This window comes from Struthio camelus, chromosome 9 (assembly GCF_040807025.1).
Source record: "Struthio camelus isolate bStrCam1 chromosome 9, bStrCam1.hap1, whole genome shotgun sequence".
NCBI classification, from domain to species: Eukaryota; Metazoa; Chordata; class Aves; order Struthioniformes; family Struthionidae; genus Struthio; species Struthio camelus.
The window spans coordinates 31,190,835-31,203,183 of NC_090950.1; the positions used below are offsets into that span (position 1 = coordinate 31,190,835).

Sequence of the window (12,349 nt, forward strand, 5' to 3'; positions counted from 1 at the left end):
TTAGGTCCTTGCATACCTTCTAGACATCTGGGGGCTTTATCACTATTCTTGGTAATTTGGATGCCGCTGTTTTGCTAGCGGTAGCACAGTGCAAAGGAGACCTGAGTTCTGCTGGCTGAGCTGCTGTTAAAGCTAAATGCCGTATGACTGTTACAGAGCAGTAGATACTCTCAGTGGGAAGATAACTTGTGGAAGAAAACATTGTGGATATTGCGGAAGACAAGGGAGGATGTAATTTCTGTTCTTTAAGTGAATGGAGTGATCCCAGATTGTGTGTATGTGTAGAGTGCTAAACTTAAACAAAACTCTGTGAAGAAACGGACCTGGAAGTTGTGCGATTTTTGGGGGGTTTTTTTGGTTTTTGTTTTAATTCTGTTTCCTGAGGGAATGAGATTTCTATAATCACTCTGTGTTGTAGGGGGACTGGCTGGTGGGAATTCAGTAACTTTGGAGCTTCTTGGTGGGTTTCAGCTACCTCTAGAGGAGAGGGCGTCTTTGCTTCCTACAGTTTACATGGAAAGAGGCAGCTACATGATGGGAAAATGCCAAACTAGTGAGTGCCTTCATTAAGGGGAAGCTGCAGCATGGGCTATAGACAATCTGCACAGGGAAGAATTGTTGCGAGTGGCCTAAGCGCAGGAAAAGATTCAGCTGGATTCCCTTAGCCAGCTGAGAGTCCAACAACAAGAGTTGATTAGGTTTGCTGATATTTGTGGAATGAGTTATTTTTACCACAATTAATGCACGGTAATGAGATTTTCAGTTATTGTCTTGCACAAATTAGTACTTCGTCTTCTTCCTTGTAGGGTATTTCTGCATAGTAACTGTCACTAAAACTAAGGGATCAGCTCTGAGCATTGGTAAATTCGATCTAAACATTCATTTTCTGGAATACTCCTCCTGAGATGTATTTACCAAAAAATCATAGTTTTTGTTTTTGTTGTTGTGAAATTGAAGAACAAAATAGTACTAATCTAATTTACGAAAGAATAAATTAAGATAAAATTTAATAGAGAAAATTCCCGATTGTTGTCTCCTAGTGTAGCAGCATTCTCAAAAGGGAGATATCTTGGAGAGTTTGGGGTTTTTTTTGCATGTGCAAGTGAATTACTGCATTGTAGAAGTGTATGAACAAGTTTTGTTTCATAATTACTATTTTTAAGTACTTTCAAGTTAAAATTTTGTTTAGTTGTTACTTATATAGTATGCCTTACAGGTCAAGCCTGCAATTTTCCTGCAACAGCTAATCCGTCTCTGTGATAAGGATTCCTGGAAATTTGCTGAATCCAATGGAAATTGAGTATAATGTCTTTCCAGGGTTGCATTAATTCCTGGTTGAACTCCAGATGTTTGTGAAATTAGAGCAAATGTAAATTTAATCCTCTCGGGTTTTCTTCCGAGTTGCATGTCTCTTATGGGATATGTTCTTTTACTTCCTACTTACACTGATGTTGTTACTGCTTTTTTTACAAAAATAAAGAAAACGTTCAGTTTTAAAGTGCTTATTAAGCACAGATTTGTAAGTGAATAAACCTTTTTTTTCAACTTTTTATGTTATTGACGGTTTTACATTAGGTCAGCATTTAAAAGTCTATGAAAACTAATGAACAAAACATACATGTTTTATATTCTGTATTTGAATAGGCTGCTAATCTCCCACTTGAAATTCTTCCAGAACTGGAGAGTCACTTTAAACTTGAGAGCAGCTTCTGGTTTCAGGACTTCATAAAAAGAAAGGACCAGTATTTTACAGATCGGAGGTTTAAAGTAAGGTTACAGTTGCTTCACTTCTATCTGCTCCAAGTGTATAGGTAAAATGTTCCCTTTCTTAATATGAGAATATAATAATTCTGATGTTAAAGCCTCTACTACCTGAGTTTTAAATTGAAGAACAGAAGAAGGCAGAGTAATCCATTAAAACGTTGCTTTTGGAGCAAGCTGTATGTGTGAATGTAGTGTAAAAATGCTAGTGAGTCACATCATTTGACTATCATCGGCTGCAAATTCACATGTTGGAAAAGTAAAGAAGTTACAGAAATAAAGATGATGTCCATGAAAGCTTTATTTGGCCCTATTGTGCATAAGTGTTACGATACAGTATTTAAATGCACGATCACATTTTTTCCGGATGACTTCTGTTTTAGTGCCTGAGAGGAACTTGCTCTTACGTGAAAAAATATTCTTCCCTGCTAGGCTACAGTTTACTATGCTTCAATATTTGGAAGATGCCTTGTGAATAAAAATAAAGTAGGAGCTTGTAGAATAGGAAAGGATGCAAAAGATTGTAAAATCAGTTGAGTATTTTCCAGTATAACAGGATTTCATCCTGTACTTGGTGACATGTCCCACCGTGACAATGTGACTTAAACCAAAGTGTGTGGTTACGTACAAACTATTCTTTCATTTTACCTTTTCTTTTGTGTGTCAGGTTGAGGGATTTGCTTACGGAAGTATTGAGGCCTCTCAGATTCCACTTGGGTCAATGGAAACTATAGTTTAATTACATAAAATGCCATGCAATTCTATGTGTTCTTAAAAAAGAATTCGGAGTGTTGCAGGTTGAATCCTGAAAATTGATAGATGCCTTTGAGCTAGATTAGCTACCTATTTGGAAAGCTCATTGGTTTTCCCCAGTTATGTTAGTGAAATATGTTCATAACGGTTATGAAGAGCTCAGTCAGTTACTGATGAATATTGTAGGTAATGACCTGAGAATACTAATAGTTCTGTGATCAGAAAGAGTTTGAGTAGTCTGCCGTGAATAAAGGTCCTGGCTAAAGAATGAACAAGCATCTTTTATTCTAGGTGTTGAAGAAGACAGCCGATCAGATTAAAAAAAAAAAAAAAAACACACTATTTAGCTATTATTTTACAGCCAGAAAAGCCATTTTGACAATTTAATAATAAGAAGAAGATAGTATTACACAAGAAGATAGTATTAGCTGTAGAATTCCTATGAATTGAGGTGTTGGTTTTCCTTGGGCATAACGTTAGGAGAAACTGCTTGCTTTAATTTTCGAACACCCACCAAAACTAATTTTTAATTGTCGGTTGTTAATTTCCCATACTATGAAAAATGTATTACTTGTTCAAAAAATAATTCAAATTTCTGTGACTGCACAAAAACCCTGTGATGGCAATACTGATGCTGTGCATGCATAAACTGCCCAGAGTTATGTATTACATATCAGATAAGAAACTTAAATTTGTGGTATAGATAGATTTTTAGCTCTAGATTTTTCTCCTTACAAGATCTTTTAGATCTGTAGGATTTAATGTGAATGACATATACTGATTCTAGAACTTGTTTACTAGATTTATTATTAGGGTCATTGTGAATGAGTGTGGGATTGAAACTAAGTAATGACATTTATGAACATCTCGCAGTATGTTTCTGATGGCCTTTAACAATTTTGTTGAGAGCGAACAATTTGGTTTTGTCCAGCAATGTGAGAATATTCCACGCTCCATCTTAATGATAAATGTTTCTATAAGACATAATTCCACGTCTGTCTAATTAAGGGTAATGTTTGGAATAAGGCCATCTGGTATCATTTAACAACATGACCCTTAATTAAAAAATATTGTGCGGAAATCAGTCACAGCTGTGTAAACTGCATATCATAAATGTGAAAAGTTGTACAGTTAAGAAATAGGACTGGAAACACATCTACTCTGGACTGGGAAGGAGAGGGAAGTACACAGAATTGGGAGCTGCAAACCCCTTAGTTCTTGTACTTTCTTAAACCCACGGCTAAAAATTTCTTTTACTCATTCAGAGGAAGGAAAATAAAGGTCACTTTAAAAATCCGAGTATAGTAATATTGATATTCTTCTATTCTCTTATTCAGCAAAGCGGTTTACTGTTATATGCAAACAGAATGTAGTGGGAGGGAAATAACTGAGGAATCAATAATGCTACGTGAGAGACAGATTATGTGCGAGATGCACGATGATTAAAATAACACAAAAGGCGAGTATCTTAGAGCTGAGAGACAGTCTATAAGAGAACTGAAACTAGACTAATATATTAAAATGCAGAAGACCCAGTACTGAAAATTTTAAGAATCTGAGAATTAACTGAATGAGGAATGAGAGATATTAGTAATCATATTAGTGCTGTGAATACAGGAAAAATAGGATTAAGCAGCTGTTCAGAGTACTCTGGTAGGTATGAATATAAGTGATAAGGTTAGTCGTAAGCAAAAATGCATAGTTCAGTGTATGATATTTCAGAATGGTCTGATTAAATAAACTGATTTTACAAGCAAAAGATATTTAATATTGAGAGAAAAATCGTTTGTATAATCTTGCACTGACAGGGATTTGGCTAGATGATTGTTCCTTTATTTATGTACTTAAAAGTAAAATGAAGACAAAGTTTACGGAGGTTTTTTTTTTTTAATTTGTTTATGTTACATCTTCTACTGCTGTGTAGGGTCTGTATCCATCAATAGTAGGGAAAGCACCAGTGTATGGTTCGTGTTTATTTACTGATAAAACTACCAAAATGCTTTTTGTTTGTTTTTGTTTTCAAGTCTTTTTTTTTCTTGTAACTGAAATATGCAAAATAAAACATGGGAAGACAGACCACAATAAAAGTTGTTTCAGGCTTCTGGAAGTGCAGGCCACTTAAACGTTTCCATCTTGGCCACTGTGATGCTAATGTGGATATAGTGTGCTGGTGTTCTGTGTTTTACCTTCTGTGCAGTTCATAGTTAACTCCTTTATCACCAGCGTATGCATACTTGTTTAGATAACGTATTTCTTTACTGAAATAGATGTGTATTTAGTTTCCACTTCTGACTCTTCTGAGCAGGAGTTCTTACGTTTGACTTCTCTCTCAAGCAAGTTTCGTGGATGCAGTATTTTTATGTAGTTCAAGTGGCCTTTTGTTATCATTAGACACCTAAATCTCCTAAAAAGCTACTGTACCCTGTATATAGTAATGGAAGTAACTTGTTGCAGGCAAGACTAAATGCAAAATGTTTCCTCCAATAGATCAAGTTTTTTTTCCAAAAAAAAAAAGCTTGAAAGACTTATCTTGATAGTCTACATACCCATTCGCAAAAATTGATGTACTGAAATCAGTTAACTTTTTGCTCTCACAATAACTGTAGAGAGAGCATGCTTTTGCCCTTGATTCCTGTCCAAAGTTGAGTGCATCTGATGCCTCTTCAGTTCTTTTCATACTAGAAGTGGAGCAGAGGAGCACCCTTTGGTAGCTCCCCCCTCCTTTTTTTTGCTTTTTTTTTTGAGGGGGGGCACATGTTTTTTTACAGGGCAAAGTTGCTCACGGCAATCATAAGCTTGTGGCTTCTTTGACATCCACTTTTGTGTCTTTGCCACTGAAACTCTTAGATACTTTGTGTAACATGTGCCGGTGCTGTTTAGCCGAGATTCAGGTCACCGCTTCTTCAGAGCCTTTGCGTGCAAGGAGCAGTTAAAACTTAGATGTGAACGAGAGCCTGAGCCTGGGGGCAGCCCCAGCCCTGGCATCGTGCACCGCCGTGGGGCTGGGGCCAGGCAGTCGCCCACGGGTTGGGTTGGGATCAGAGGGACCACGTTGGGTCTGGAGACCCACACGTGGTCGTCCTGGTAGCTGTGTCAGTGTTCAGTGGTGACTTTCCTCAGCCTGTTGCGTATCTCACTGGCACTGATGTGTGCACGGGCCAGAAGCCTGTTACTACTTGCTCAGAACTAAGACCGGTGTCCTTTGAAGGCTTTCTGTTTTCGTTTCTGATGAAGAAGTACTTTGTCAGAGATAAAAGGCTGAAAAGTACAGTCCCTCTGGGGTCTCGCTGTAAATTGTCTCAGCTCGCTTAAACTAGGCATGAAGGAAGGTGCTGTGTTGCTTGCATAATAGTCCAGTCCTGGGAAGAGACCTTAGGAGTCATGATTATTTTTATTTGGGCCCAAAGCTTTCCCCAAACCAAATTACACTAAAATGGATGATGATGGAAAATTTTTTATTTTTTCCATAGATCTTCCTGCGACCTCTCCTGATGAGTTGCATCATCAGATTACGTCAGGGACAATAACTACTGTACCAGTTGTCTTTAGATCAGAGTGCCTTCCAAGGCCTCCTAAGATGGACAGCTAGATTCTTCAGTTTTCCTTAAGGAGCAAACTAAACACCACTGCATCCTCCTGGAAACTTTTGCATTAGTGGGTGGCTGTTAAAAGGTTCTTTGGGTTGATGAAGACACTCGGTTCCAGCTGAGGTATCTCAGTTTCTTTTTCCATGCCACCTAGTTCTTTTGGATGGGAGATATCTGATTTTCACAGGTTAAACTGTCTTCTTTTTACTTTATCTCCCTCATGCTTGTTCGTAAGGGCTATGACAAAAAAAAAAAAAAACCTCAAATAAGGACTTTTCAGTTCCTTTGGTAGGTGAAAAGACACCCTCCCTTCTCTCTGTTTTTCCGATATGCTGCTGTTCTGGGATCCTGCTGTTTAACCAGAACAGGGTATGCCCTATTTTATCATTCGTATTCTCAAGCAGGAGGGTCATATGCAGTATGGTATTAATGGAAAAATTATCCCATCTCGAGTGATGGAGCATTTGCACACACTTAGTGTGAGGTATGTGTGTACTGTTTATCTCAAAGCATTCTGGTCACTCTGAAAATTGCTTATTTTGGCTCACTGTCTTGCAGATTAGATAAAATATTTTAAAAAGAGTTTTAGCTTTAAAGTAGTTGATTTGAATCACTGAGCTATTCTAAACCATGCATTTGTTCTGCTGCATGTTTCCAAGTCCTCCTTTGTCTGCTCTTTGGTCCAGTTTAAATTTGATCTTCCTGGGTTTAAGCAACATCCCTCATTTGGAAAGAAAGACTTCCTCATGCTTCTGTTGAAATCATTAATAGCTTTGTTTTTGGCTTCTGTGAATTTCCACAACAGCCCCATAATGCAAACGGTAATGCTTCCTCAGAGAAAGGCAGGCAGCGACGGTCAGATTGTACTAGCTTTTCCATTATCCTCTTGGTGTTGAGTGATTTTTCAGATCTTAAAAAAGAAAACGTAAGGACTCTCCTGAGGTATAGGGTATAAAACTCTGTACGTTAGCTTTCAGACAGTGAAATAACACTGAGGAACTGTGTCCCCAGAAAAGGGGCAAATGTTGAGAGAGATGTAAGTAAAATTAATGGGCAAAATAAAGATTATGCTTACCAAAAAGGAAAAAAAAATCCAGCATGGCAGTTGGTTTACAAGTATTCTCTTTCTACAAGAGCTCCTTTGTTTGGGCTAAGCACAGTTGTGAATAATACAACTGCATGTTTCTTTTCGGGGTGTTTGTTTTGTGTTGTGTGTGTTTTTTAACAGGAGACGACGCCCTTACGGTCGTAAATCCCTATGCACAACATGAGATATTCTTTTCCAATCTGAACTTTATTTAGGGAAGTTCCATTTGATTTCAAAATCAGGAAGACTGGAGAAAAGCGTAGAGGCACACTGCGGAGCTGTACTTGCAGGGAGATGGAATTACGAAGGAACAGCACTGGTTACAGGTAGGCACACTTAAAGAAAGTGTTTTGGAAGCTTAAATAGCAGAACAGCTCTTTCCAAATAAGGCCTGTTTGTTTGGTTGTTTTTGATATACAAAGTTGACATATAATGTGCCCTGAGAAAGTGGAAGGGTACACGAATGTAGTATTAGACAAAATTTATGAAACGTAAGTACCCTCAGTAATATTTATGAAATGTACGTACGTTAGGGGAAAAATACAATAGAATGTTTTGGAAAAATAATTTCAAAAGTGAATCCTTGACATACATTTAAAGGATGTAGACCTAAATTTTATAGCTTATGTTGTAACTATATTGAATTCAAATGGGTAAAACTGAGTCTATTCAGTGGTCATTTACTGACCTAGCTTGAAATTTTCGTGTGAGAAGGGGGAAATGGAAACACAATCAACAATATAAATAAACTATAATTTACAACTTTATTTTTAATATCTGCATTAGCATTGGGATTATTATCATCTTGTTTAATAGAGGTTAATTTTATGCTATTTGATCAATGCTATTTTAGAAGAATGTTCTCTGATTTTTGTTTATTATTTTAACCAATACAAAAGATAGTAAAACATTTATCTTTCTTTCAGTAATCCTATTTATTAGAAGTTATTCTATTTACTCGAAAATAAATGTTTTTAATATTAAAACGTTAAGAGATTTCCATAGATATTCTGTACTTCATAAAGGAGAATATTTGATTTTTTTTTCCCCCCTTGCCTGATACTGAAAAGGTTGCTAAGTCAGTACCTGTACATCCCTGCACACGACATTGGAGTTTTCTGGCCACCAAAGTTTACTGAGGCCTCAAGAGCATCTTGAATGTTCCTTTGCTTCTTTTTCTTGGTTATTTGGGTGGTGTAGATCCAGCCGCTGACTAACCCTTTTCTCCGTAAGGGCTGGGGAAGTGATCTCCCAGTATCTGTATCGCTGCGTGTCTTTTTTTCCTAAATCGTCTGGTAATTAGTTGCTTTTGGCATTTTTGTCAAAAACTTCTATCTTGACGTTAAGGAGAAGCTAATTACATTTCCTGTGATAGACTTCCCCTTAGTGGGCTTTCTGTTGGTGTCAAAATTTGATGCAGCCTCCTGTTGATCTAGTACAGCTGATTTCTTTGGACAAATTCCAACTCAGTCCAGAAGTACTGGAGATAATTTTGGATCTGCTTGTTTCCAGATTCAGTCTGAGTCTAAAATGCTGCTTCAAGGAACTCTGTCTGGCATGTTCCTCTTAAATCCCAGAGGGATAGAAATACTGTTCTTTTTAAAGAGAGATTTGCTTTAGGAACTTCTCCAAAGAAAAAATCAAAATTGCTGTTTCAATCTTCTTTTGGAAAGACGCCATGTTTCTTATGGGGAATATGTGAATTCATCACCATATCCAAACAGTGTACTCTGAGATCTACTACTCTTACACTGCAACTATGCTTGGAGGAATAGTGATTCATTGATGATAGTGTATCAGTTAAAATATTCTTCAAAGTTCTATTTTAACAGTCTCAGGTGTGCACAAATATGATCCTTGAAATTGTTTTTGTTGCACTTTTTAAATATTTAAAGCGAAATCTGCCATGCATAAAAACCTGAAATCTGACAAGTAAATTACCTGTAAAAGGAAGAATGGCATTGGGAGTCCTGGTGAACCTTTTTCCCAATTAACTGAATTTAGAAGGCTTAAATAAAGGCACAGAGCTATACATCTTAAATATGGTAGTACATTAGGAGATCTGTGTTCCTTATGTACACGTAACTGACTTTTCTGTATAGTGTGTAAGAACTTAATCTTTAATAAGTTGTCTAAGTTTCTTGGTAGCATGTGATTACATTATACAATTTTAACTTTCCAAATGGAGCCTTTGGTTATCTTCAGTTTCACCATTTATCAGCTGTGAAGTGTCCAGTTTAGTACATAAAAAACTGCTTCTGCTCCCTTTGGACTCCTAAGAGACTCATTTAAACAGCTCCTGGGCCATTGAACTGTAAATAGATGAAGAATACTAGTAACGCTGAATAGAAAATAGAGAGCTTGGAGTACTTAAATAGTGATGGGCTTTCTCTTCCCAGGAGCCGCTTCAGTTGAGAAGACTATAGGGAGTTTCAGGAGAGGAAAAGACTTGTTGATAATAGCAGAAGTACAGTCTTAAATATTTTTTCCTTAAAGTATTATCTGCTTCCTTGTTAGGAAGACTACCTAAACAATATTGAGAGGTAAAATGACGTGGTGTTTTAAATATAAATATTTCCAAATAAATACCCTAAGTTTACAATTGTTATGATTATTAGATCTGTTATTGGTTGTAAGTTGATGATTTCCATAACTTTCTGTGTATAGTTGGTGAAGATGGCCAAGTGAAAATCTGGTCTAAAAGTGGAATGCTGAGATCCACTTTAGCTCAGCAAGGTAAGTTAATTGTCTTAACTTTCATTTGGAATGTTTAATTTTTTGATTATAAAATATATTGAAATAGCAGACCTTAAACCTGGCAGTAATGATTTAATTAAGGATTTTAAGGCCTGGATCAATTCCACTAAAATTAAAGCTAAATCCACAGTTGAATTCAGTAGGAGCTGGATCTTTGATTTTTTGTTGGCGGGTAGACATTCTGACTATCAGCTTCGTTACCTGAACTGCTGTGTTCTCATTAAATTGTTCAAAACCCCACTTAAAAGGCCTCTTTTTGAATAAGAGTGTTTGACTATTAAACAATTTATTATTAGATTTTAAAATTAGTAGAAGAATGAAACTAAATGCAATCTAATGCATTTAGAGTACTCATTTTGTTCCTGTGGACCTACTGTATGTCATTATACACTGTCAGAAGTGGTATTCCGTTCTTACCTAATATTGACTATTGTCGTTATTGATTTAATCATTCTTACAATTATAGAACAACTGTTGATATTATGTTAAAATATAATATTTATTGTGGAACTCCATATCTTACTACAATAAAACTTATTTCCTTTGCTCACCTATAAAGGAGTTAGTATTTTTAGTCGATGTTTTCAAACAAAGAGCCTCTCAGCCAAAAAAAAATAAAGCTGATATAATCTGTTGTATATCTGAATATCATATCTATTATGGATTTTTTATCAGGTGAATTTTTTCAGGATATAGCACAATAATCTTTCATCTTTTCATGTTGACATGCTAACTACAAACCATGTAAGTTTCTCGGTTGGTGTTTGTGTTTTATTTTGGATTGGGCTGGATCAATTGGCAAAATATTCTTCTCATTTTTATTACTGAATTATAAGTAGCAATTGTCTTATTATGAATATGAAATAGTTTTTGCTATAGCTTCCAATTTTGCTGTTATAGGTTTTGAAAGATTTACTTTTTTGGCTTAAATGGTTATAATTGATCCCTCCCTCAAGACGATTTTTTTTTTTTTGTGATAAATTTAACAGAAAACAGTTTAGATTTGGTTTTCAATAAGATTAATATTTCCAAGAAAAAAGCATCTTGTACAAAAAAAGTATTCTTGCAACATTTTCAGACAACTGTTTCACTTCCACCCTGAGGATGCTGGAGAGACTAAAGAATCAAAGAATTCAAAATAAAAAAATCAATTTTTTAATACCAAGCCACTGACTCTTCTGGTGAAACTGAAAAAATAATTATTTAAAAGCATTGCGAGAATGCTTGAAAGATGAGAAAAAGTGTTTATAGTTTAGCTCCTCTGTACTTTAGAACTCTTAGCAGCCCTGGTTCAACAATCTACTTCATCTAGTAACTAATTCAATATATGCAAATAGTCCTATTGAAGTGAAACTATTTCTGTGCTTAAGTTCTTTGTTGAACTGGGGCCATAGAGACCTAACCTTGATCTTGGCTTTGTAACTACAGTTTTATGCACACTAGAGCATTCCAGTTATTTTTATTTAAGTCAATTTAAATTCACATTATTTTAGAGTGTAACACTGCAACCTGCAAATATATTTTTATACATGTTTGATATTTTTAAAATGCTAATTTTTATAATCATAACTTCTAACATTTATATACTATTTCAGTGAAAATGCCAAGCTAGATTTTGTTTTTCAGACTTCATACATTGCAATCATGTGACCTTTTGACATTTTTTAAGAAACCGCATGCACCTGGGGTTGGGTTAAATGTCAGACCCTTATCTCTTTCTAAAACAAATTATCTAAATTCTTTCAACCTGTTGAAGGCATTTTAACCACAGGAGAAAAGGTAAAATGTACTTCAATTCTGCTAAGGAAGTTCATATTCAGATGTAATGTGTTTTTCATGCTTACAATGTAAAAAGATAAGCCAACCAAACTATGTTTTTTGAAAAAAAAAAAAAAAAAAAAAGAACAACACAACACATTCAACAGTGTTTCTCAATTGATATGTTTCAAGTTCCTTATGTTTAACTGTACTTATTTGAGGTATCATACTTAGTTTGATGAAGCTTATAAAGTAAGAGCCTCATTCTAGTTTGATGTATGCAAGCTGAATTTCCATTGATTTCTCAGAACTTCTGGTATAGTGTAAGGGTAGAGGTGGGTCCTCGTGGAGTAAAACACAAATAGAAAAAGACAGTTGATCCTGTGAGACTCAGAAGCCCTTTAAACTTTTAATTTGTAGGATCAGATTCCTACAGAACGTTCTGTCAGCTGCTGACATACCTGGCATCAGGATAGGACTTTGCAGAAATGTTGTTGTTTAAAAGAAGCATGTTACGTTTGAGCTAATTTTTCACTTTCTTTATCATCTCCTTAAGAAATGAAAGGATTACTGTTGCTAACGTTCTTTCTACTCATTCCGTGCTTTGTATTAGAAATAAATTTTCAGACTCTTTATCTTTGGATAA

At 35.7% G+C, this 12,349-nt stretch overlaps 1 protein-coding gene across 9 annotated transcripts in view; it reads left to right on the top strand.

Moving 5' to 3' along the window:
- The window catches only part of IFT80 (intraflagellar transport 80), a 60,659-nt gene that overhangs the window by 7,653 nt on the left and 40,657 nt on the right, over positions 1–12,349 (top strand). For all 9 annotated transcript variants that reach the window (XM_068954313.1, XM_068954314.1, XM_068954319.1 and 6 more), the window contains 2 exons: positions 7,404–7,514; positions 9,856–9,924. In XM_068954313.1, coding sequence (XP_068810414.1) covers positions 7,404–7,514; positions 9,856–9,924 — 180 coding nt within the window. The remainder of the gene's footprint in view (positions 1–7,403; positions 7,515–9,855; positions 9,925–12,349) is intronic.